This window comes from Hevea brasiliensis, chromosome 3 (genome assembly GCF_030052815.1).
Source record: "Hevea brasiliensis isolate MT/VB/25A 57/8 chromosome 3, ASM3005281v1, whole genome shotgun sequence".
Lineage (NCBI taxonomy): Eukaryota > Viridiplantae > Streptophyta > Magnoliopsida > Malpighiales > Euphorbiaceae > Hevea > Hevea brasiliensis.
The window spans coordinates 1,317,065-1,343,483 of NC_079495.1; the positions used below are offsets into that span (position 1 = coordinate 1,317,065).

At 37.4% G+C, this 26,419-nt stretch overlaps 1 protein-coding gene and 1 long non-coding RNA gene across 10 annotated transcripts; both read right to left on the minus strand.

Annotated features, from left to right (window-relative positions):
• On the minus strand, positions 1-6,687 carry LOC110633644 (TSL-kinase interacting protein 1). Of its 2 annotated transcripts, none has more exons than XM_021782333.2 (14): positions 6,487-6,687; positions 5,293-5,454; positions 5,106-5,188; positions 4,986-5,033; positions 4,761-4,870; positions 4,237-4,321; positions 3,854-4,130; positions 3,269-3,403; positions 3,024-3,175; positions 2,677-2,915; positions 2,217-2,589; positions 1,018-1,428; positions 809-937; positions 1-548 (listed from the first exon to the last, which is right to left on the minus strand). In XM_021782333.2, the coding sequence occupies exons 2-14, from the start codon at positions 5,417-5,419 to the stop codon at positions 321-323; spliced, it is 2,397 nt and encodes a 798-aa protein (XP_021638025.2). In that variant the 5' UTR covers positions 5,420-5,454; positions 6,487-6,687; the 3' UTR covers positions 1-320. The 2 variants fall into 2 exon arrangements, with proteins under 2 accessions (XP_021638025.2, XP_021638029.2); XM_021782337.2 differs by having other exon boundaries at positions 3,269-3,388; positions 6,487-6,686.
• A 628-nt stretch (positions 6,688-7,315) lies between these two features.
• LOC131178583 (uncharacterized) lies at positions 7,316-21,974 on the minus strand. Of its 8 annotated transcripts, none has more exons than XR_009147501.1 (7): positions 21,689-21,974; positions 21,556-21,602; positions 20,562-20,833; positions 20,220-20,374; positions 20,038-20,111; positions 17,441-19,887; positions 7,316-8,394 (listed from the first exon to the last, which is right to left on the minus strand). It is a non-coding gene; the product is annotated as an uncharacterized LOC131178583 (long non-coding RNA). The 8 variants fall into 8 exon arrangements; XR_009147496.1 differs by having other exon boundaries at positions 20,021-20,111; XR_009147502.1 differs by having other exon boundaries at positions 20,038-20,114.
• Between the last annotated feature and the right edge of the window lie 4,445 nt (positions 21,975-26,419).

Here is a 26,419-nt window from a genome sequence, read left to right on the forward strand (position 1 = left end):
GATCAGAAAAAAAGGTTCTTTTTGCCCACAAGGGATGCACAGTTACATTAATTCTGAAGAAGCATTTACAGGATCGTAATGAAAATAAAAGTAATATAATGAAAGAAAACGTATAAAACTATCCACGTCTATTTTTGTACAAATACTGGAGACTCTGACCAGGGAACTTTTTCCACAAACAACCAGAATGTTCTTAGACTGCACGAGCCCCCTCAGCACACTCCTTCCGTCAGTGAAATTGAAATATGATTAGTCATTATACTCCAAGATCGAGGAACTTTCATACAATGGAATCCCTCAAAGATCAAATTTTGGAAATTTCATACCCCGCTGCCAATTTTAAAATCTGAAAACGAGGAACTTTCTCGAGCTTCAACTACAGGCATTGAGTCTTTCTTGTCCAGCCCGAAAAAGGAGCAATTTTGAAATGCATCCAAGCTGCTGGCTATCAGCCGGTTCAAACCGCTTAGGCTGTCACCTAAAATAAACTCTTCGCTATGGTATTTAGATGAGGGTATATCCAGATCCAATGGTCCTAAAGATTCAGGCTGCATCAAAAGCAAGAAAATAACAAGGAGAAAAAAAAAAAAAAGGTCAGGCATTTTATTGCATGACAATCAGGTCAATTATTAGAAAATCCAGCTAAATTTCCCTCGTAGCTAACCAACTTAGTTACAAAACAAGCTATCTTGGAAAAATGAACCGACCAGATAGCTGTCAAAATGTTATCCTAGACTGTTTAAAGGGGATATAGGCAAAAAAAGAAGAAGATGCTGATGACTACAAAGGAAAAAGGAAAAGCACGTACCCAGTAGATATCTGTTAGCCCAGTGAAATCTTTAACCGAGTTGTCCACAACATGTGGATCAGGTGAACATTCATCCATAGGGTCAGTTTCAGTAGGATAATCCACATGCCCCTCACCATTAGCCAACCCCTACAACGAGTAGCATAAATTACATGTGATCAAGCTGCTTACAACAACATAGCTCAAAAAAGTTGAGTACCAAATAATACCTCAAGAAAGGCACCATAAAACATTGAGTTTGTCCGTTTGTCAGCGCCAGGAGAGACAACATCAATTGAAGTAGGAACTTCCTGGTACAGGGCATGATTCTTTTGAAATGAGAAAGCATCACATGTTTCTTCAGCATCCCAGATTGAAGAACTGAGGGATGCCACAGTGGAAGGAAATATCATCTTATTTTCATGTCTTGATATATGAGCAGCAATAGCAGCATCAAACGAATCACAGCTAAATGGTATTTGTTGCAGACATTGGCCACTTTGAGCAACAGGAGGTTCAATGCAGTTAGGATCTACATCATGAGGCACTTCTGAAAGTAGATCCCCAACACTAATGTTGGTAAGGCTATCAGCCCACTCCCCAGCGGATAATGCAGTGCCACTGCTCAGTCTCATGTCATCCTATGCATATACAGATCACAATACAAGTTAAGAAAATGGCATCAACAGATCTGCACATTATCATGAATGAACACTTCAAAAGCTTGATGATAGGCATTGTTATACCTTATAGAAGAAGGTATGAGCAACGGTAAATTATAAACTAAGCAATGATTTCTCATTCAGGTATAAACTTTGATTTTACTTGCATGACAGTATTTAGTGATAATACTCCCCTTGAATTTGGGGTTCAAACAGATTGGAAGAAAGTATTATAAGGAAATTAGGGGGAAAAATTCTTCACTTTTATGCACAACGTAAAAGGGAAGCAAACAACTCGACTAAGACTTAATCCCAAACATATGAAGAGAGACACATATATCATCTAAATGCTTTTTCCAGTCGCTTATCTTGCATTAACTGCCTTGATACATTGAAAGGAAGAAGTTACTAACCTATATATATATATATATTCTAAAAACAGAAGTTCAATTTGTCAGCAACAAAACGGTCAATGTCACATAAAGTTGGTGATGCCTAGTTTATTGGAGTAGTAGAATCCCAAGTGGGTAAGAAATGACGCATGAGAGCAGTACCCATGCTACCAAGCATAAAACTATTGATAAAAACATGAATGCTGTACTGCAAGTCTTAACACATAGGACAGAGAAAAAAGGTCTGACACATGAATTAAGATGATAAGTACAAATGCAAAGTTTCAAAATCCTCAGTGTTGAGAACCTCTACTATGCGTTAGCCTGGTAGCAACTAATAGATTTAGAAGTGTGAGACAGGCCAAGTACACTTACTGCATCATCTAATTGTTTCATAATTGTCCTATCACCAGTCTCCTTTTCATGCCATGATACCCTTGCTAAGTCAGAGGACCCAACAACGTTATTTCTGGGTCCTGTTGCAATGTGCCCACTTGGATCATTGGGCACATTTGTAGCCAGTGGTACAGAAGCATGACTCTTGTTTCCTGTGGATAGGTGATCCTCACAGAGACCTATATTTTTCTCAGATTTATCATTGGCTGAGAGTCCGGATGTGGATACAGAGTCCACAATCTTTATCTTTTCGTTTTCCGCATCAACAGTATTTCCACCTGGAATGTAACTGGATGCTGAAGGTGCTTGCAGTGTCCCAGACGCCAATTCAATGTTAGAAAACCAACCATACCTTCATTGAGGATGTTTATGTCAGTTAACAAATATTTGAATCTAATATATGGAATGCATCAAGTTCAAAAATAAAATCAGACTAAACCTCAAGCGGAACACTGGAGGGCTTCCAATTGAAGTGTGTACATCTGCTGCACTGACAATGGTGTCTTGAGTCCATCTCTGATAACCAACAAAATTTTCTCTATGAGCACTGTAAGGGAAAAGCATCAACTCTCCAGATGCTATGCTTGAATTGCCCCATTTCCGATTAAGGTGTTCCAATACCGATGATATCTTTTTCCGAGCACTAAGAGTTAGCTCCAAGTGTGGATTATGTTTATCCTGTGAACATATGAAGATGCAATCATTCTTTTATGATTCTAAATACTGCTCAGCAGGTAAAATTTCCTCCACATTGAAGTTATCAACAAAGTTTCTCTTCATGCTTACCATTTCTAAGGCTCTTCGAGTGCCATCATCAATTGGGAACAACTGGAGCTTAAGTTTCATATTAGTCTGAGTATTGCTCTCAACATAATGATTTTGTGCAAAGGCCGGTAAAGGGGGCAGATCCTTTTCAATAGGGTCAGGACTCTTATGCTCTGGAAATTGAAAATGTAAAGTTAAGCTTATGGAACTTCAAATAGTATTCGTTTCAAATTCATTGAGAAACATAAATTGGTGATCAACTTCACCTGCCATACTGTGGTCATGTTCAATCTCTTTATCAGTAGCTGTCCGCTCCAAATGCTCAGCAGCATCAGCAACCAAGGAAACCCCAGCAATTGCAGCTTTTTCCCATTTTTTATATGCAGCTGACATGACAATACCTATTAAAAATCAGTAACTAGATGTTGGATAGAAACAATTCAAGATTTGCCACAGCAGGAAATAAGGAAAAATAATTTGCATATTATCATTTGAAAGTCAGGCAAACAGAGGCAATCAATAAATTAGAGAAACATTGCTTTGGGGGAAGAATATTAAGTACAATATGGACTCAAAATTTATTAGAAGTTGTCTACTTTAGTGCAAAAACTTTTTACCAAACTTCCATTTGTATATCAAACTTCAAGCAGTTAACCATAGCTAGCATGAACATCAGTACAAATATTGAAACAAAGTCTGCAAATCATATGTGAAAAGATGTATGATGAATTGGGAAACTTAAGTAATATATGGATTTAAGAATTCCAAGTCAAACTTCTCTATTAAGAAGAAAAAGTGTCCCAAGAATTAGAGAAGTAGAGAATTACAGAAGAGTACAAACAGAAAATCACCTTGTTTCCGCCTTTGCCTTGCAGGTTTCATTGCACTCGAGTCTCCTCTATTGCTGCGAATAACACCTATGTTAACATTGCGCTTTAATGATCCTTTTCCAGCTCCTAACCTTTGTAAGTTTTGACTGTCCACAAGAACCAATTTAACAGTTCTAGTTTCATGTGCTGATGCTCTATTCTGACTTGTAACAGTATTTGTAACTGTAGCAGGACCATTTTCCACCTGTGAAGGCCGTTTCCTTACATTCTTCTTTCGGTCTTTTAAGAGTTGGGTCTCCTTCATTGCAAAGATGTATTGATCAGTTGTGCAAATACAGCAGGTAAATCAAGTTCCATAATCAGAAAAGCATAAATTTTTGCAGATTTAGACAGTATTAACTGACCAGTGCCTCTATAAATATCTTAAATCTTCGTGGCTTCAAGTGAAGCTTTGAGGCTTTGCAGCTGTACTTTTCCAATAAAGACCACCTGCAGAAAATAAATTTTGACAAAGGAAAACAAATCCAGTTGAGATCATGCAAGCTAAAGTAATACATGAGAAACGAATCAACTTTAACAACTCATAATTCTGATCATCATCACTGAAATGAAACGAGACTATAAAAAGACCCTTGATTAGATGCACTTTAGGGCTCAAATATGGACCAGAAACACACAGCAGCAAGGAAATCTCAGTCCCTTGACCTATGGGGGGCCTCTTCAAGTTAAGGAACCCTTTCATTACATGTACAAAGTTCTAAAATGCTTCTAGATTGGCCTAAATCAATCATCACCGATTAGAAAAATATAACATAAAATTCTTGATATATTCAAAATCTTCCATTAGCTATTTAGTTTTTGATAGATTTCCTCAATTTATAATGTATGTATTAAACAATGCAATCAAGTAGTCTACAGTTAATATTACCATCGAAGCATTGCAGCATTAGTATCTTTGGAGTTTTTGGCATCTAGACATAATCCTGGACCCAGCAATTTGTTCATTCGCCTCACAAGACGATAGTAATAATGCCTGACCTGCAAATATAAAAAAAATAATAGAAAGGTTGAAGAGCAAACACAAAAGAATAAAAAATAAAAAATAAAAAAAACCAGAAGAAAACAAATGGAGGTATATCTCATAGCAATTTACCTGATCCTTGTTTTTGCTTTGGACACGACGGGTTATCTTTTCAAAGTTCTGCGATCAGAGCACAACAGTGTTACAGATTGAAAAACTTTAAAGTGAAAGTACATGCCAGTAATAACATACCTTGCCAACTTGTCGTAATGCAGTGAAGAAACTTTCTTCCTCTTCACGTGTCCAAGCAGCCCATTGCCGCGTTGGTTTTTTTGCTGCATTAGACATTTTCACAATAAACAAAACATATACCCGTATCTCCGCTAAAGCACCTACAACACATGAAAACAAATCCAACAAAAGAAAAAAAATAATGTACCTGGCAGCTGTGGCTCAACATGATCTGGGATCAATGATGTTACACCAGTATCCCCATGCTGAATAGAAGTATTCTCAATGCGAGAATTTACCTTAGAGTCCAAGGAGATCTGTGACTCCATCTCCATGCTAAGGCATCACTAGAATACTAGATACTCCTGCACTGCAACTTCAAAAGATCACCACAATATTCCCTTAGACCTCCAACTTGGTGCAAAATTCACAAGAGCGACTCTATTTGAGTGGGATAAGCTAAATAAAAATGAGAAAAAAAAGGGATAACCATAATGACCAAGATACATTAATGAAAGATCACAATCTAATTTATAACTCTTGTGTGCTAAAAGAAATCACAGCTGTCTGGCTGAGACAATCAACTACTCCTGTGTAACCTTGTTTTTTGCATTATCATGACTAAAAGGTCATCGCCAGAAAAGCCTCACCAATTTCCTCTATATTCCCATCGAGACAATAGTCAAAAATGAAAAAATGTACATATTCCCAGGCTGCCCACTACGTAATCAGAATAGCCAAATAGTTTCAACATGTTGGTAAAGGCATTGGCCATCAATTATCTATTTGTTGTTCCACTATTTTAATCTCAACCATCACCCCCAAAAAAAAAAAACCCAAGGTGCACATGAGTATCAATCCATATTCTAGAACAAAGAACTTACAAAAGAAAATTTTGTATTTCACTACATAATCAATCCTCACGTTTTAGCAAGCTGCAATTTCTTCAAAATCGCATCATCACTATCCCACCTCCATATTTTATTATAAAACCCTAATGGCCCTAATGGATACAAATCCTACCTCCAAAAGCTACGCAGAACAAATGATTTGATAGGTAATACTAAAGGACAATAAATTTTACGAACTTCTTAAACCGATACCAAATGAAAATGCAGGAAATTAAAACACAATGGAATTTAGAATCTCGACTTTTTCAATAGTATAAATCCCAATATCAAACCCCATGCCAATTGCACCAAATCCAAAAAATATGATAGTTAAATCATTCAATTACTAAACAAAGACACAACAGAGCTCATAAAAATGGAGAAATTTTCCTTCCTTCAGTTTTCCCCTAAATTTCAAGCAGCCAGATAATAACTAGGGTTTTGGACTAGAATTGATCAATTTTGACTTCAAAAAGCACGATCAAGGAATTCAATCTGAGAAATTGAAGTACCTGAAAGAAAAAATAGAAAACTGGAAGAATCGAGCAAACCCTAGAACCGTACGTACAAGCGTGGAGAAATTTGAACACAAAGCAATCGAAACCGGAAAGAATCTCCAGTTCACAGTTGGCGAGAAAGGGAACAGAAGGAATTTTCTTTTTTATTTTTTTTATTTTTTCTCATTTTTACTTTGGATAAAAGAAAATAATAAAAAAAAAGGCAAAGTTATTATATTATTATTACAATAATATATAGCTAATTTCAAAGATAAAAAATAACTTTTTAACTACACGTGGCATATTTTTAATTGAACACATTGCATGTGATGTGAGTTTTACTTTTCATTAAGCAATAAAATAAAACATTAAAACTTATTCTCAACAAAAAAAAAAGTTGATATATTATTCATTTAAAAATAATTAAAAGTGATGGATCTTAGTTCACATAATATATCATCCTAATCACAATTTAAAAAAAAAATGTAAATCGAATATTTTTAATTATTAATTATAGTGAAATTCTCAATAAACTCATTATAATCAATGATTTAATTGTTATATTTAACATTGCATTGAATAATTATCCAAGCTTAAGAGGGATGATAAGTTGAGGGTCTTAATGAGCATGGCCAGGTTTCTTCTGTATTTTGTCTATCAGGTCTATTGTTTGATGGATTGAAATATTGTTGCCTGCTACCTTACAAGCAGAGGATGGATTCCTTACCCTTCTTTCCTTTTGTGAATGTTTGATAGCCACATAAAAAGTAGATTAGGATATAACATGAAAAGGACTAATGGATACAAAACAACTCCAGAAAGTTACATCTCCGAAGCCAACAACAGATGAAAAAGGATTAGTTCTCTGCTTCCTGTTCAACTTATATCAAAGAACGAAAAAAAAAGGGATAAGCTGAAGCCTTTCTCAGCAGCTGTTTAACTTGTTTAGTAGACAGAATCTTGATAACTACTGGTAGCATTTGGTGATTGCTCCCATGATATAATCTTCTCTGCAGAAGATTATTCAATACAATAATTGTATGTACAACAATTTTACTTTGACCATTGATTAAGGTGGATTCCACGTGGATTCATCATAATCGATAGTATGAGTGCATTCATTGTACATATGTCACCTGTCTTCTCTTTTGCCATGAAGGTTATTGATAACACCTGGTGTAAAACCCTCTCTCTTGGGGCTGTCCAACACTGCAATTTCATAAAATTAACTTCCTGAAATATCATCTTCTCAAAGAGAATTCATATTACAAAGTAGTGCTGCATTTCCGTGATGGATAACCAATGCAAGGTAACATGTCCAGAAGAAATACCTGCCTCCAAGAAAGGGAAGGCTCAGGTCCCACTAACAGTGACATGCTGTGTAAAAGATCTAGAAGTATAATGATATCCTCTAAATAGGAAATCATGTTATGTAGCCAGCTTTGACACACCAGCCACTCTTAATATTACTCAACATTAGTTGATTTGGAAAGCATTAATCTGTACATTAGGGCCCCACGATCTACGACATCTTCCCAGTCTGATCTCACTCCAAAAGGATTCTCCTCGAGCCATGCTTCTTTATCAATTTTTGTATTGTATCAGTCATCCAAAAGAGTGAGCCTACCCTTGCCATATTTCAGGGATAATTTTTTCATTCTAACTGCAACTGCTTCTACATCAGATTGCAGAAAAACCCAGAGTAATATAGAAATAATCTGTAAATAACCTGAACAAGCAGTTTTGCATTCATAATGATCTGAGCTCATGGTTAACGATGAGTTAACCTGTACAGAAGCAAAGCCATGACAATTTTGTATTTACTTTCCCATCTTGTGCAAGCAGATCTGTCACAGCTTCGATCAATGACCATTGCAGCATTCTCCATCTGTGTTCTGGGTTGTCAAAATCTGAATTTGGGCACTGAATGGGATAATAAAGGTCATGTTATGTTATAAGTACATCAAAGAAACTTAGCAGCTAAGACAGAATAAGGAATGAAACTACAAGCCCACTCATCGACCACGATTTCTGAGCTTCATTGTCATGTTCAGGAAACTAATTAGGGTAAAATTACCTTCTTTTCAACCTCCTCCAGTCACCATTTTCTCTACTTCTCTTCAGAATAAAGAGATTACTATTTACTATTTTCTCAGCATTCCTTTTAATGTAATACCTGGCCATAATAAAACCAACAGATAATAAAACAACACAAGAACATTTAAGATGATAGGTAGTTCAGAACTATTGGTTCTACCTCCTAAACAACAATATTAACTGTAACAATTGTAAAATTGATGCAAGGTTTGTAGATTGTTATTTTCCAACTGGGGAGCTAATAACGCATATTTTCTTCAATTACCAGTTTGAGGCACAATTTGAAGCTTCATAGGGTAAGTTACCAAATTATCTGACTACAAATAACTTTTAAAAGGCACAAGTTTTTCTTGGATATTAAATCATTCAACGAAGGAAGAGATAATGAGACAGAACCTTACCAAACAAAATACCATGAGCAGGAACCACTTCCATTTGATTTGGTCGGAGATCATTCACACACCAAACTACGTAGGACACAAAATTGGAATATTTCTGTCATGGGCAAAGTGAAGTATGTCTAGTATGTCTACAACAGCTTTAAGTGTCTCAGGCTCTATCACTTGAGGGAACAAAATATCCTAAGGCATGCATTATTTGAAATGATATCATTCCAATAAAGATCAATCCATCACGTTGGGAGGCTAGAAAATGCAACTATGCGAGGCAGCTGCTTTATCATAGAGATTGCTGTTAGGGTTTTGGATCCCTAACAAGAGAAATTAGGAGAATAGAAGAAAGAAGAAGTAACTAAGAGAGAAGAAGTAAGAAAGAGGATTGGAAGATAGAAGAATTAGGAAGAAAATTAGAGAGAAGGAAAAAGAATATTATTTCTAAGATTTCAGTTATGCTATTACAAGGTAACCCCCCAGTTTTATACACTTCAGCAGCTGTAACTGCTTATCTAATCAATTCCAGCCATTTACTAATCAATTCGAGCTGTTTATTGACTTCTATAACTGCCATCAGCTACTCTCCTTCAGTTACAACAACCTTTCCCTCCTTTTTATTCCTAAACTTCTTCCTATAATATGTAGCAATACCTCTCCCATCACCACATTCTTGTCCCCAAGAATGTAAAAATTCAGGGAATTGAGCTAAAAGAGAAGCTTGATCTTCCCAAGTAGCATCTTCAGCAGGTAGATTAGCCCATTTAATGAGGCCTTGAAGCACATGCTGCTGGTCTCTTATAATAACTCTTGTCTGTAAAACCTTCTCAAGAGCAACAATAACTCTTTCCTCTATCATTGTTGATAATTCCGTCAGAGGAGTTACTTTATCTCCTAGTTTCCTCTTTAAAAGAGAAACATGAAAAACAGGGTGTATAGAGGAACTAGGTGGCAACTGCAATCTATAGGCCATTGAGCCAACCCTTTCCAACACCAAATATGGACCATAATACTTGGAAGCAAGCTTCAATGAAGTCCTAAGGGCAATAGAAGATTGCCCGTAAGGCTTAAGTGTGAAATAGACCCAATCTCCCACAGCAAACTCCCTTTCACTTCTCTTTTTATCGGCTTGATACTTCATTCTCTGTTGTGCCAATGACAAATTTTCCTTAAGAACAAAATTCATATGTTGCCGCTGTTCCAAATATTCAGCTACAGCCCTAACAATAGGCAACTCTGATGGAATTATTAGCAGAAATGGAGAAGAATACCCATAAAGAGCTTCAAAAGGGGACATCTTAATTGCACTGTGATGAGAAGAGTTGTACCACCATTCTGCTTAAGAAAGCCATGTACTCCAAGAAGAAGGTTGCAAGTGACACGTGCACCTCAAATAGGCCTCCAAGCACTGATTTAATCTTTCAGACTACCCATCAGTTTGAGGGTGATATGCTGTGCTAAAAGCAAGTATAACCCCCAAACATTTTGTTAGAATCCCTCAATTAGTGTAAATCCCTTAATCAATATAAATTAGTTATAAATTAGAATATAATTAGGAATCATTGTATTTATTGGCTATTATTAGTTTCCTAGTTAGTCCTAATCTTTGTATATAAATTAGAATGCTTGTAAATCATTTTAGTATGAAGAAATATAAAAGAAAAATTTTCAAATCCTCTGTTTTCTACATGGTATCAGAGCTGTGTCAAAATTTATTGGCGTGAACAGTATAGTTCTGGATAATTTTTTTTTTGGGTCAAGTTTCTACATCGTTCAAGGAAGGAGGTGACTGTCACTACCCACTTGAGGAGGAAGGACACCAGCCGATCGGCCTACGCCCAGAGTCCCGCCGCCGTCCAGTGAAGCTCGTTAGCTCACATGCCTCCAGAAGTCTAGCGTCGGCGCGTGCACCCTTTTTTTCGGTGATTTCTCCGACCGCGCCTCTTGCCGATGACCTTCCCTGTCCGGCTCGCCTCTGACCAACGTGTTTTCACACCTGGTTTGCACATTTATTTTTTTTTTTGGTACCTTTCGTTGCTCAGTTTCTTGCTTTCTATCTCAGTACCTATTTCTTTAATTGAAAAATGACTAATGAAGAGAAGAAAGCCTCTAAAACAAAGGCTGGATTTGTTGGTGATAATCCCTCTTTACAAATTAGTCCTGTAAAGTTGGATGAAACTAATTGTTTGGCATGGTTTAGATCTTGTTTACTATTTATTCACGCTAAAGGACTGCAGGGGTATATCACTGGAGATAGAAAAAAGCCAGAAAGTACTAGTTCTACCTACAGCCAGTGGGAGTCGGAGAACTCTGTTGTTATATCATTGCTCATTAATTCTATGCAACCTCATATAGCTCGTGGGTGTTTACTGTTAGACAGTGCCGCTACTATTTGGAGTGCTGTTTCTCATACTTATTCTCAAGTTGGGAATGATGCACAAGTTTATGAGCTTAGGAACAAGGTTCATGGAATGAAACAAGGTGTGTTGACTATTGCTCAGTATTATGCGAAACTAAGTAGTCTATGGCAAGAGTTGGATTTCTATCAGGACTTTCAGGCTTCATGTCCGGCTGACACAGTTAAGTTCCAAAATTGATTGAGAAGGAGTGCATATATGATTTTCTTGCTGGACTAAATGTGGAGTATGATCAGATTCGGGTCCAAGTGCTTGATAAGGATCATTTGCCCACCTTAAGGCAGACATACTCTTATGTTCAGCAAGAGGAGAGTAGAAGGAGTGTCATGATCAATTCTACAGCTATTGATAAGGATGGACTGGCTGCTAACTCCTTACGAGAACAGTCATATGGTCCATCAGATAAGGATCTCTTGCATTGTGACTACTGTGGGAAATCTCGGCACACCAAAGAACAATGTTGGAAGCTGCACGGCCACACAACTAAAGGGCGTGGAAGAAAAAGGATGGGCTCTGCTAGATCACAAGCAAATATATCTAAGGCTGTGAGTGTTTCTGAAGATACTGCTATCACTGGGATGTTTTCCAATGAAGAGGTACAGACTCTGAGATGATTCCTATCATAGCTTGAATCACAACAATTGCCTCTTCTAACTTCGTCAACTCAGGTAATGCTTCTCTTGCCAATCATAATAATTCATTTTGGGTTATAGATTCTGGAGCAAACAAACATATGACAGGCTCTTCGAATAAATTCATATCCTGTTCTCCATGTTCAGGCAAAGAAAAAGTTTGCATTGGGGATGGATCCTTATCTAATGTTTCTAGAACAGGTTCTATTAAATGCACTCTTACTATAAGTCTTAGTTCTGTGTTACATGTGCTTAGCTTTCCTATTAACCTTTTGTCTGTCAGTTCTATCACAAAAACTCTCAACTACAAAATTGAATTTTTTCCAACTCACTGTGTATTTCAGGAGTTGACAATAGGGAGAACGATTAGCAGTGGTAGACTACAAGATAGGCCGTATCTATTGAATGATTGTGTTGATCAGGCCATATTAGGACAGTCTATGGGTGCTGAGGAAGAAATTATTCAGTGGCATAGGAGACTTGGACATCCTTCATTTACTGTTTTAGAGAAACTTTATCCTCTTTTGTTTAAGCAATGCAAAACTGAATTGTTAATATGTGATGCTTATGAGTTTGCCAAACATACTAGACAATCTTATCCTGCAGTACATAATAAGGCTTCAGTTTCTTTTATGACTATCCATTCTGATGTGTGGGGGCCTACTCAAACTCTGTCTATCAGATTATAGATGGTTTGTGACCTTTATTGATTGTTGCAGTAGGTTAACTTGGGTATATCTGATGAAAGGGAAAAATGAAGTATTTTTATATTTTCAGCAGTTTCACAAAATGATTAGCACCCAGTTTGATACTCATGTTAAAATACTAAAAACTGATAATGGCATAGAGTATATGAATGGAGTTTTTCAGGAATATTTGAAGTTACACGAAATTTTATATCAAACAAGTTGTGTTAACACTAGTGCTCAAAATGGAGTGTCTGAGAAAAAAAATAAACATTTACTTGAGGTTGCTAGGTCTCTCATGTTTACAATGAATATTTTCAAACCTTACTGGGGAGATGCAATTCTTTCTGCTGCATATCTTATTAACAGAATGCCACTCCGAACTTTGGAGTTTAAGAGTCCTTTAGAGGTTTTGCATGGTAAAAATTCATATACTATTCCTCCAAACGTCTTTGGTTGTGTTTGCTTTGTTCATCAGTCTAATAGGAGGAAGTTAGAACCTCGACCTCTCAAGCGTGTCTTTGTTGGTTATTCCAGTACTCAGAAGGGGTATAGGTGTTACCACCCTCTTACACGGAAATATTTTGTGAGCATGGATGTTACCTTGAGAGAATCTGAATCTTATTTCCATCTACCTCTTCAGGGGGAGCATAGGAAGGAAGAAGATGTGTCTTTCCCTTCTTTTTTGTGCTCTCCCAACTTTCAACTTCAAAGGGAAAATCTGGATCTAAAGCCTATACCTAATAATAATACTCAGGGGGAGTCACCTAAATCTCGAGGGAGACTAAATGGAACAGATTAGAAAATCTATACTCGGTGGAACAAGACAGATATAGCCATCGAGCAGGAGATTACTGATCAACCAAAATCTCTGGATTCAATTCCTGAACATTCTGAGGTATGTGATGAGTCTCCTTCGGTTTCTGAAGAATCTAATTTTAACTCTCAATCTACTCTTCCTTCTTCTACTAATGATCTTGATATTCCTATTGCTATCAGAAAAGGTGTTAGAACCTGTACTAAACATCCCAGCTCTAACTTCATTTCCTATGATTATTTGTCTCCATCCTATAGAGCCTTTCTATTTTCTATTTCCTTTGTTTCTATCCCACAGGATTGGAAAAAAGCATGTCTTGATCCAAAATGGAAGGTAGCCATGGTGGAGGAGATGAAAGCTCTAGCAAAGAATGAGACATAGGAACCTGTTACTCTTCCAATGGGGAAAAACTAGTTCGATGCAAGTGGGTGTTCACTGTGAAACATAGAGCAGATGGTTCAATTAAAACGTATAAGGCTAGGCTAGTAGTAAAAGGCTTCACACAGACGTATGGGGTAGATTACAAGGAAACGTTTGCTCCAGTAATGAATACCATCAGAATTTTACTATCATGTGCATTAAATCTTGAGTGAGATTTGCAGCAGTTTGATGTAAAAAATGCATTTCTACATGGTGATTTGGAAGAAGAAGTATATATAGAAATCCCTCCAGGGTTTGAGAATGGGAAGACCAAAGGAAATTTTTACAGATTGAAGAAAGCACTGTATGGTTTTAAACAGTCACCTAGGGCATGGTTTGACAGGTTTAGTAAGGTTATGATTTCTTTTAGATATTGCCAATGCTGATCACACCTTGTTTATAAAACACTATACGAGTAAAATCACTCTTCTTATTGTCTATGTGGATGATATTGTGGTAACTAGTGACAATAGGGAAGAAATGATTCATTTGAAAAACAACTAGCACAGGAGTTTGAAATCAAAGATTTGGAAAGGCTAAAGTACTTTCTTGAAATAGAGGTTGCCAGATCAGATAAAGGAATCTTTATTTCTCAAATGAAGTATATACTAAATCTGTTGGAGGAAACAGGAATGCTAGGTTGTAAACCAGCAAAGTCTCCCATTGAAGCAAATCACAAATTGCAAGCTGGAGTTAGGAATCCGTGGATATTGGGAGACATCAGAGGTTGGTTGGCAGACTGATTTACCTTTCGCATACCAGACCAGATATAACATATGCAGTGGGTCTAGTGAGTCAGTATATGCATGATCCTTATGAACCTCATTTGAAGGCTATTTTCTACATCTTACGATACTTAAAATCTGCACCTGGGAAAGGACTTCTTTTCTCAAAGCATGGCCATTTTCAGATCAAGACCTTTACAGATGCAGATTGGGGTGGATCTCTTGATGATAGGAGATCGACATCTGGTTACTGTACTTTTGTTGGTGGTAATTTAGTCACTTGGAGAAGTAAGAAGCAAAATGTGACAGCTAGATCCAGTGCAGGGGCTGAGTTTAGAGCAATGGCTCAAGGTATTTGTAAACTATTGTGGTTACGAAAGTTGATAGAGGAATTAAAATTGCTGGAAACTAATGGTTTGTCCCTGTTCTGTGATAACAAAGCTGCTATTAGTATAGTTCACAATCCAATTCAACATGATCGGACCAAGCATATAGAGATTGACAGACACTTCATAAAAGAAAAAGTTGTCAATAGTTCCTTAAGTATCTCTTAAGTAGGGTCGAAAGACCAGTTAGCTGATGTGTTCACTAAGGGATTAAGTTGTAAGGGGTTTCATACCCTAGTTTGCAAGTTGGACATGTGCAACATACATGAACCAACTTGAGGGGGAGTGTTAGAATCTCTCAATTAGTGTAAATCCCTTAATCAGTGTAAATTAGCTGTAAATTAAAATATAATTGGGAATCATTGTATTTATTGGCTATTATTAGTTTCCTAGTTAGTTCTAGCCTTTGTATATAAATTAGAATGCTTATAAATCATTTTAGTATGAAGAAATATAAAAGAAAATTTTTCAAATTCTCTGTTTTCTACACATTTAAAGAGATCCTTCCAAAAGAGACTAGTGAAAATCTTGTCTCTATCCAAAATAATGGATTGAGGAATGCCATGAAGTTTAAACACAGAAGCCATGAAGTTTAAACACATAATCCATTAAGATTTTGGCTACTGAATAAGCTATAAATGGATGTGTTAAGGGAAGGAAATGGGCATATTTTGTCAATATGCAAATAACTATTAGAATAGTATCTTTCCCATTTGATTTTGGCAAATGCTCTATGAAATCCATAGAAATTTATTGCCAAGGTTGAGTAGGAATCTCCAATGGTTGCAATGAACCAGGGGAAGCACAATGCTCAGACTTGCACCTAGCACAAGTATCACAAGTTTTGATATACTACATAACATCAGCCAACATACTAGGCCAAAAAAAAATGTCTTTTCAATCTCATGTGAGTAGCATGCACCCCTGAATGTCCCCCAACTGCAGTGTTGTGATAAAGTGCCAATAAATTCTGCCTCAAAACTGTAACAGCCCCTACATACATTCTTGTCTTATAATGGATCAGTCCATTTTTCAGCTTATAACCATGATATGCATTAGGATCCAATGAAAGAGTTCTTTGCAACTCTAATGCTTTCTCATCACCCTCATAACTATGAACCAAATTGGACATCCAAGTTGGTGTAACAGAAGAATTGGATAGCTGCAATACATTGACTTGCTAAACTATTCTATCAGGCCTTCTAGATAAGGTATCAGCCACTTTATTTTCAACTCCTTTTCTATAGAGAATTTTATAATCAAGGCCCAATAATTTTGAAATTCCCCTTAGTTGTAATCCAATATCTAACCTTTGCTCTAAAAGATGCTTGATACTCTCATGGTCAGTCTTTATGAAGAATTGACATTGCTCCAAGTAATGTCTCCATTTAGAGGCAGCAAAGGTAATGGCCAAAAGTTCCTTGTCATACACAGATAGGGTCTGTGATCTAGCTCCAAAAGCTTTAGAAATAAAAGCAATAGGATGATTCTCCTGTTACAATACTGCACCCATTCCCCAGTTGCTAGCATCAGTTTCAATAACAAAATTTTTTGTGAAATCCGGTAAAGCAAGAATAGGAGCTTCAGTTATAGCCTACCTGAGCCTATTAAAGGCTTCTTGGCTGGACCCCATTGGAAAGCATTATTCAATAAATCTGTCAAGGGTTTATAGATGATACCATAGTTCCTTATAAACTTTCGATAGTAGCCAGTGAGCCCCAAAGAACTCCTCAATTCCTTAACAGAAATAGGGGTTGACTAAGTAATTATTGCCTGCACTTTCTTTGGATCTGTTGCTACCCCTTCTCCTAAAATTATATGACCCAAATACTCCACTTCAGTATTCCCAAAACAACATTTAGACATTTTTGCATATAATTGCTGCTCTTGAAGAACCTTAAACACCAGTTCCAGGTATTGCAAATGTGTTTCCATATTAGGGCTGTAGATTAAAATATCATAAAAAAAAACGGAATGAACTTTCTCGAATAAGGCTGAAATATGTGGTTCATCAATGCCTGGAAAGTTGCTGGAGCATTGGTAAGCCCAAAAGGCATCACAGTAAACTCATAATGGGCTTGGTGAGTTTTGAATGCAGTTTTGGGTATGTCTGGAATATGCATTCTTATTTGATGATACCTTGCTCTAAGGTCTATCTTGGAAAAAACACAAGTTCCATGCAATTCATTTGATAGATCATCAATAATAGGAATAGAAAACTTATCCTTGATTGTTTGATCATTCAATTTCCTATAATCAATACAAAATCTTCATGTCCCATCTTTTTTCTTCACCAAAAGAGCTGGAGAAGAATATGGGCTAGTACTAGGCTTAATGATTTGAGATTGCAGCATATCAGAAACTAACTTTTCAATTTCAGCTTTCTGAAAATGGGGATACCTGTATGGCCTAACATTAATGGCCTGAGAAGTTGAATTCAATGGAATGGCATGATTGTGGCTTCTAAATGGTGGAAGGCCTTGAGGTTCCTCAAAGATACTATGATAGTTTTGCAACAGCTGCCGTAAACCCTCATCCACATCCACTGCTACTGCATTAACAACAGAATCCTTTTGCTCACTTTTTGAAATTGAAACACAGAAAATAGGTGTTGCTAGATTAGCCCCTCCTTTCTGCAGTAATTCAGAAATAGTATCACATGATTTTAGAGCAGCTCCAAAAGAGTAACATTCAAGCCTTGTAAAACAATTGGTTTCCCATCACTACTCAATATAACCCTTGAAGCTTTAAAATCAAACAAAATTGGATTAAAACTTTTAAGCTAATCAACCCCTAAAATCATATCAAAACTTTCCAACTGCAGAATCCTCAAGTCAAAATTGAAATTATGAGACCGCATCTGCCAAGAAAAGTGTTGACATTTGTGTTCACAAGTAATTTTTCTCCCATCAGCAACAGAAATATTGGCAGCTAGTATTTCTACCATTGGCAGCTTCAATTCCTCAGCAACCTTCCTATCCAAGAAGCTATTAGTACTCCCTGTGTCAAAAAGAATCACCAGCTACTCCTATGCTTCCCCAGGACTTTAATAGTTTCATTCCATTGCTTTCCTTCCACAGCATATACTGATAGCATAGGTTTTCCCATATTTTCCAACTCTTGAGATTCCTCTAACATATTCAAACCTTCTTCCTCATTTTCCCCTTCTAATTCCTCAATCTGCATAGCCATTGCAGTCTTAGGTTTACATAGGTGCCCAGATACAAACTTCTCCCCACACTTGTAACAAGGTCTTGGGTTGGTTTTAGTAGTTGAATTAGGTTGATTGGAAGGTTTGTTGACTGAAGAATTGGCTGGTACAACAGGGGTAATACTACTAGTAATCATTTTATTCAGAGGAAAATTTGGCTTAGGAAGAGAATTAACAAGAGGTGGTCTTGGAGGGTAAGAGTATAGTTGATTAGGTCTAGAATTTTGATTGGGTTGGCTAGCATTTATAGAACTGAAGTTATTACCAAAATTGCTATTGTTAGGATTGCTATAAGAAATAGATCTAAAACTTGCAGTGGTATAAGAATTCTTAGCAGGACCTTTGTACCTTCTGGTATCATTCAAAAGCTGCTCTTGCAGTCTGGCAACCTCCATAGCTTGAGAAAGAGTGGTTAGTTTCATCATTCTTACCATAAGTCTCACCTCATCCTTCAAACCCCCAATAAATCCCGAAAGAAAATAGGATTCACCCAAATTTGGCATAACCCTCTCCATTCTAATCCTTAGATTCTCAAAAGTATCTTGATATTCATCCACAATCCCCTCCTGCCTTAACTTCATAAATTCCTCAACAATATCTTGTAACCCTTGATCCTCCAAATCTCTCACAAATACTCTGCTCAAATTCCTCCATATAGTCGACCCTAAATTTTTGGGATAAAGGCTTAGTTGAGTTGAGTTGAGTTAATGACTCTTTTCCGTATTCCAGTTATGAAATCATGCATCTACCTTATCAATTAAAAACAGACTAGCAATCCCAATCCTTTTATCCTTCGGCACTCCATACACATCAAAATATTTAATACATTTCCCAATCCAAACCCTAGGATCATTTCCATCAAAAGTCAACAATTCAATCTTAGGTAGATAAGGGTTTGATCCCTCACTACTAAAAGAATTATTAGAGTTTCCAGAACTACCTTGAGAAGGAATGGGTAACAACCACCTGTTTTCATGAATTCCAGATCTGTCCTCATCACTGCTACAAATTCCCTTTCTTTTTCTTTGCTTTTTTCCTCCATCATAATGCTCATGAAAGCCCGAAATTCCTCCCTAAAATAATTAAGTTCCAGAGAAGTTTTCTTTGCCTCCTCCTTCATTCCTCGAGTCTCCTCTTGGAGATCTCTCATTTTCTCCTGTAGCTCAGCAATCTTGATCATCTTAGAACTCACCACTACAGATCTAGTCATATTTCCAACTCACAAGAACCAACAATTGAATCAATTCCACCACGTACCAGCTATGATACCAAATGTTAAGGTTTTGGATCCCTAACAAGAGAAATTAGGAGAATAGAAGAAAGAATAAGTAACTAAGAGAGAAGAAGTAAGAAAGAGGATCGGAAGAAAGAAGAATTAGGAAGAAAATTAGAGAGAAGGGAAAAGAATATTATTTCTGAGATTTCAGTTATGCTATTACAAGGTAACTCCCCAATTTTATACACTTTAGCAGTTGTAACTGCTTATCTAATCAATTCCAGCTGTTTACTAATCAATTCTAGCTGTTTATTGACTTCTATAACTGTCATCAGCTAGTCTCCTTCAGTTACAACAGCCTTTCCCTCCTTTTTATTCCTAAACTTCTTCCTATAATATGTAACAATTGCCCCCTCCAACCTGCATCAAATAGGAAAATTCAGGTAATAAAAGCGGTGCAGAAGAACATAATAGGTAAAAAAGGACAGAATTTGTTAAGAAAAGAGGAGCAACTTCACAGGATAGAAGAAAAGATACTAATATAAGCATGTACATAGTTGTAGAGACTACAATTGCAATGTAGGATTTTTTGTTGGGATCTGTGGTCTTCTTCAATTGATGGAGACTCTCCTCAAAATGAAAACCTGCTACATGAGCAGAGCAAAAAGAGCAATGGCAACCATCAATGCAAAGATTTTATGAGACAAAGAAAAGAAGTCATTAATAAAAATATCAACTCTTGATGATAGTACTTCAGCAAAGTTTGAATAGTTGGCAACTTCCTCTATAAACTCAGAAAGATTCCCAAGAAGGATATGATTTGTTGAGGACTTCCATCTTCAATGCCACATCACTAGAAATACATTGTAGGACAACAACTTTGTGTTGTAGAAGTGATTTAGGATATCTGAAAAAGGGATAACTCTTGTGAATAAATTACAAAGTAGTTGATGCATAGTACTTTATCTTTCTCATTGACACTAAATTGATGCTCCTATTGTTCAATACAAATAAAAAAATATGTTCAAAATTGTTATTTGGAACAACTATTGAAAACACTAAATTAGAAGTATGAATTGCTTCAGTTATCATACCGGCAGCAATCTCAGCATCAAGAAGTTATGAGTTAAATTTCCTCCTCCAGTTGCTCACAAGTATTACTTCGGCTCCACCTACACATGTATACTTGATGGTGAAAATTGCTTTAGAAGTTGATTGTGAGCTCTGGTCCAGTTCTTCCTTTAACAAAAATTGCACTATCAAATCTGACCATGACAACTTTTGCTACAAGTTCCTCCATAGGAATTTCTCTAAGAGTTTGAATATATGGAAGTGCCTCTGATTCTCCCTCATTACAATAGTCAGCCTAAAGGTACACCCCAATTTAAAGCAACAATTACAATAATTCACAGCCAATATAGTGACAATAATTGTGTTTACAAAGCTCCATCCTTTGTCATATTAAGCCAATTAAGCTAATGAAGCATTAGTTCTAGTTCACACTGGATAGTATCATAATGACTTAACTTTTATGCCCATCAAAGGCATCAAAATTCCTCTGTACTTAAAGTTCAAACAAGCTATGTAAAGTCCAATTGAGCATAGATTAAAAATAGTTTTATGTAAACTCAAAAACTCATACATAAACCTCAGGTACTTGGCTTTCTATTTCCATTAAAAGAATGTTAATACAAGCATACTTTCTTTGCAATGGATTATCAGGATTTTAATCTTGTACTCCAAAAAGCACATCAGGATGGCGTACCCAGCCATAATCGTCTACTTAATTACCCTAAAAAAAAAAAAAAAAGAGGCTTCTTTCTGTTATCTTTATCCCATATATAGTTAATAATGTGCTGCTAGCTTAAGCATAATAAATCCAAAACAATCAATGCAGAACTGCTCAGTATAGAATACAACTATATTAGCAGTAACTAAAACAAAAAAGAATCATTCAATAGCATAAACTACCACTTATACAGAAAGGAAAAGGGTGTGAAACAAAATAATAATTAAACCTAGTCTGATGTTCATTTTAGCTCCTATCAATACCAAAACTATTAGTAAAGAAGCAAGATTTATCAGTACCTTATATTCAGGTGACAGCTTGCTTTGATATGCAGCCTGCAAACCATCTGCTGAGAATACAAAAATTAGATATCCACCACAAAAAAAATGACAATGTACAGCTTTTAATGGGTTTTTAGAGGGAGTTAGTAACCTTTTGATGATGATCGAACTGAAGGGTAAAGTATTTTCAATATATGAACAGAACTTCGGTGGAAGTAGTTTGGCTATAATCTTAGGAGAACCATACAACCTTAGTTTCTTTAACCATACCGTTCCTTCAATTGGGTTCAGAGGTCGACCCATCTTCTCGTTTTGCCTTTCAACAAGAAGTTACCGTTTAAGCACCTTACGGAGCTCCAATGGAAGAAGAGCCAACGTATACTCTGCCACAGGGCCGACCACGTATCGGCTGCGTTCGGGTTCGGGTCAAAACAAGCGATTTCGGTCAAAAAAAGATTTAACCCGAACAGTAGAATCTCAGTTTTAAACGGTTCTTATTTCTTATTTCTAATAATTTTATTTCGGTTTCATATCAATTAAATTAGTTATGTAGGTTTGATTCGTTTTAATTTCGATCCGTATTTTTTATAAAAAAAAAAAATTATTATGTATTTATTAAAATTTAAAAATTAAATATGTTGTGTTTTTAAATTTGAAATAAAAAAGAAGTACACAAAATACTAAAAAAATTAGTTACATTATTTAATTTTTTTTCCAATTATATTATTTTTTATATTTATGTTAATTTATTTTTCTAATTATATTAATTTCATGGACTTGTGTTAATTAATTTATTTTTTAATTATAATAATTTTTATATTTATTCTAATTATATTGATTTTATCTTTTTAATTATTTTAAATTGCAATTAAAAAAAAGATTAAAAGTAATTAAAATATACAAATTTTCTTTAATTTGAAATATAAATTTATAAAATAATTTATAATTTTTTATGTAACACCCCTGATTTTTTATATATTATTATTGGGCTTCGTGTAGGTATCCTCAATTCGCGGAAATTCAACAGTTGTCCGGGTCTGTGAATTTCCGGCCAGACAGACCCGTTACCGGAAAAGTCTCCAAATTGGACCGAGGTTTTGGCTACCCCCCCATTGTCAGACGTCCCGAGTGCGTCCCCGAAGTCGGAATCGGCAAAGGTAAACCCGAACCTTGCTTTTTCGTAATTTTCTAGTGCTTAAATAGGATTAAAAATCAATAAAATATTCGTGGTAGCTTAGAAAATTACGATTCTTTTTGCAATAGCTTAGTAATATTGCTAAGGACCGCGGGGCAAAGTTTTATAATTTTTAGAGCTTATTTGGGTAGTTTTTGCAAAATGGTCAATTATAAGGACTAAATTGAAATTTTTTTATGTATTGATGGATGACTGATTTGATGGGCCCAGGAGGGGCTGTGTGATATGATTGAACTGTTGATATATGGATTGTGAATATAGAAGTGCGTTTTTAGCCCTTTTGCAGGTTGGGTAGGTCCTAGGTATAGGGGAGACTCTGCCGGATTTTCGGCACGACTTAGGACGTATTGGTCTTTTTTCTTTGTTTGTATTGAGTCAGACTGTATTAAATAATTGTAATATAATTGTCAGGTGAGCGATGACCTTCTTCCTCCGCCCAGCCGCCACAGTGATTGTCGTCAAGTCTGTGAGTAAAATATTAATTTTAATTGTAATTTCGATATTATTATATGTTCAGCATGCCCATGCATCACTTATATGCATATATTTATGTAGTTAAACTCTAGGCACGATTTATGTTGCATTCATAACTGTTAACGTGCCATGAGTGTTGTTGTGGTAATTTGGAGCAGCGTGCGTGCGTTGGCGTGCGTGTGATGTGGTGTGGACTATGGATAGGACGGGTAGTCACGGCTTGAGTTCTTCGCCGGGACGTTCCTTCGAGGGGTAGTCACGGCTTGAGTTCTTCGCTGGGACCCTCGATTTGGTTTATTAAGCGAAAGTCCGGCTTGAGTTCTTCGCTGGCACCAGGTTGGATTTAAGAGAGCTGTATAGGGGATCAGCTCCCAATATGTTATGATTGATGCTACAGGGTGCGTGAGTGCTCCAAATTACCTTTTTGATGTTATGATGTGAAAATGTTGTTGCTGTTGCATTTCACTCCACAGGTTGCATTAGTACTAGATAGTTATAGAGATTATGGTTAAAATTGATATTTTACTCTCTGAGTCGAACGCTCACTCCTGTTCAAAAATTTTTACAGGCCACAGGAGGATATTTTGTTCTGGGTTAACCTGCTTTTCTACTTCGCAGGTTGTTTATCAATATTTGTGTAATTTTAATTACTTCTAGAATTTTCGCATGTGTTAGCAGTAATTATTTGAATTTGGTCTGTAATATTATTATCATGTTGGACCTGTAAACTTAATATTTTAAGTCTGTTTGATGGATTGGATGAGGGAGCTGAGCTCCCATTTATTATTATGTTGATGAGTATGTGGAGGATGAGCTGAGCTCCCCAATGGATTGCTTATTGTGTTTACAGGTCGGGTGAGTAAAAAACTCCCCGTTGGTAAGTCCATTTTATGGCCGGACTCTGTCCGTTTGTTTTCTTGAAATTGGGCCCAAATGGGCCTCAGCATTGGGTAAATGAACAGTTAGGCTTACTACGGGCCTCGGGGGCTTTAGGCTGGCCCAGGTCCTAGTGCCGGTCCAGCCCATAGGTTGGGTAGTGACAAATGTGGTATCAGAGCTTAGGCTCCAGATTCTTAGGGAATGTCTGTCTAAAATGTTGGGAAGAGTCTACTAGGAGTCACATGCGGAAAATAGGGTTCACATTCGTATTGCATTGTCATCTTTGCTTCTAGTTTCTGCCCCATACATTATGTATAAATATGAGTCTATAGAGCTGTGTAATGTGCAGTTTTGAATTTTGTGGGCTAATGCTGCTGAATTTCAGGAAAATGCGTAGAAGCAGGAGAGCTGCCACTGCACCAGAACCAGATGTGCCTGACGAGGTGTCGGCACAGGATGAGGCGCCTGCCCCGAGGAGGCGGGGTAGGAGGCCTAGAGCTGCTCAAGTAGAAGAGCAGCTACCACCAGTACAGGATCAGTCCTTTATGGCACAGGGTCCCATGGACCCCATGGCAGCTACTCTAGCTGGTCTACAGAGAACCATCGATATGATGGCGCAATATATGGTACACCCTCCACAGCAGCAGCAGTCCACCGCACCAAGAGGAGAACCTTACAAACAGATCATCAATTTTAAGAAGTTGGTGCCTGGTACTTATGATGTGTCATACGATGCATATCGGTTTTTGGATTCCTGCAGACAGCGAGGAGCAGTCTGATTGGTGATGGAAGACTGATAGAGTGTATGCAGCATGTCATGGGGCCTATGCCTAGACAATGGATGAATGACTACGTGTTACCTCGGATGGAGGGTTTGACATGGGCTCAATTTGTGGAGCTTTTTATCAATCGGTTTGTGCCAGAAAGCTTTAGAGATCAGAAGCAGTGGGCCTTTGAGGCCTTAAGACAGAATGGCAGGTCTGTAGATGAATATGCTCTGCAATTTACGAATTGAGCAGATATGCCCCTGCAGCAGTAGCTACAGAAACTATGAAGGTGAAGAGATTCCTAAAGGGGCTTGACAGGAGGTATGCGAACCTGGCCATGATGTCTAATCAGTCTTTTGATGTGGTGGTTGATTGAGCCAGACAGATTGAGATTAGCTATGCTGCGGATGACAGCGGGAGAGCAAAGAAAAACAGAGCAGAGGGTTCCTCAGGTGTCCCTTCCATGGGAACTCCGGACAGTGGTGGCCAGAGTAATTACAGAGGAAAGAGTAGGAACAAAAAGAGTGGTTTTAGACACAAACCTCGAGGATTCGCACGAGTGCGGATCCAAGCGGTGGTCACGATTCGAGTACGCAGCTTAGGTCAGTTCAGATCCTCCTTGGCACCTTGTGCACATTGTTGAAGAGGACATTCACGACCTTGTTTGATGGGATCAGAGTATGCTTGTGTGTGGCCAACCGGGTCACTTTGCTAGAGAATGCCCGTTTTGATGAGCCACGATGGGGTCACGTGGTTCATTGCAAATGTTCCTCGCCCGATTGTATCCGGTGCTTCCAACATGGCAGCGATCGATTCGATGGCCAGGGGCCAAGGACAAGGGGGACGTGGATTTGGAGGCAGATCAGGAGGTAGAAGTCAGTATCAAGGTTCTGCCACTCAAGGTAGGGGTCAAGCACGGGTTTTCACCCTGACCCACCAGGATGCTCAGGCTTCCAATGCAGTTGTGGCAGGTATTCTTCTGGTCTGTTCTTATGAGGCTCGTGTTTTGATAGATCCGGGTGCTATGCACTCATTTGTCTCCCCTGTGTTTGCCATGAGGTTGGGTAGAAACCCTATAACTTTAGAATGCCCTTTGTCAGTAGCTACCCCACTTAGTGACAACATAGATGTAGATATGGTTTTTCCGGGTAGCCCAGTGGTAGTGGATGGAAAGATCCTCCCAGCAGACTTGGTTCCTCTACCGAGAATGGATTTGATGTAATCACGGGATGGATTGGTTGGCAACTCATTATGCCACCTTAGACTGCAGGAACAAAAAGGTGTATTTCCACATACCTGGTGTGGAAGAGTTTAGCTTTGATGGTGACAGGAGCGTGGCTCCATATAATTTGGTGTCAGCGATTAGCGCTAGAAAAATGTTGAGGCGTGGATGCCAAGGGTATTTGGCATTGGTGAGAAATACATCTGTAGAAGGTGTCAGCATGGAAAATGTTCCTGTTGTCAGAGAATTTATGGATGTCTTCCCAGAGGAGCTTCCAGGGTTGCCACCTGGAAGGGAAATAGAGTTCTGCATTGATATTGTTCCGGGTACAAACCCCATATCAAT

What these genes read in the sequence shown, in the direction of transcription:
- LOC110633644 (XM_021782333.2), bottom strand. Translation starts at nt 5,419, where the DNA reads ATGGAGATGGAGTCACAGATCTCCTTGGACTCTAAGGTAAATTCTCGC. An exon ending in AAAGCAAAAACAAGGATCAG is followed by an intron (nt 4,871 to 4,985) that starts GTAAATTGCTAT and finishes TTATATTTGCAG; the next exon opens with GTCAGGCATTATTACTATCG. An exon ending in CTCGAAGAGCCTTAGAAATG is followed by an intron (nt 2,916 to 3,023) that starts GTAAGCATGAAG and finishes ATATGTTCACAG; the next exon opens with GATAAACATAATCCACACTT.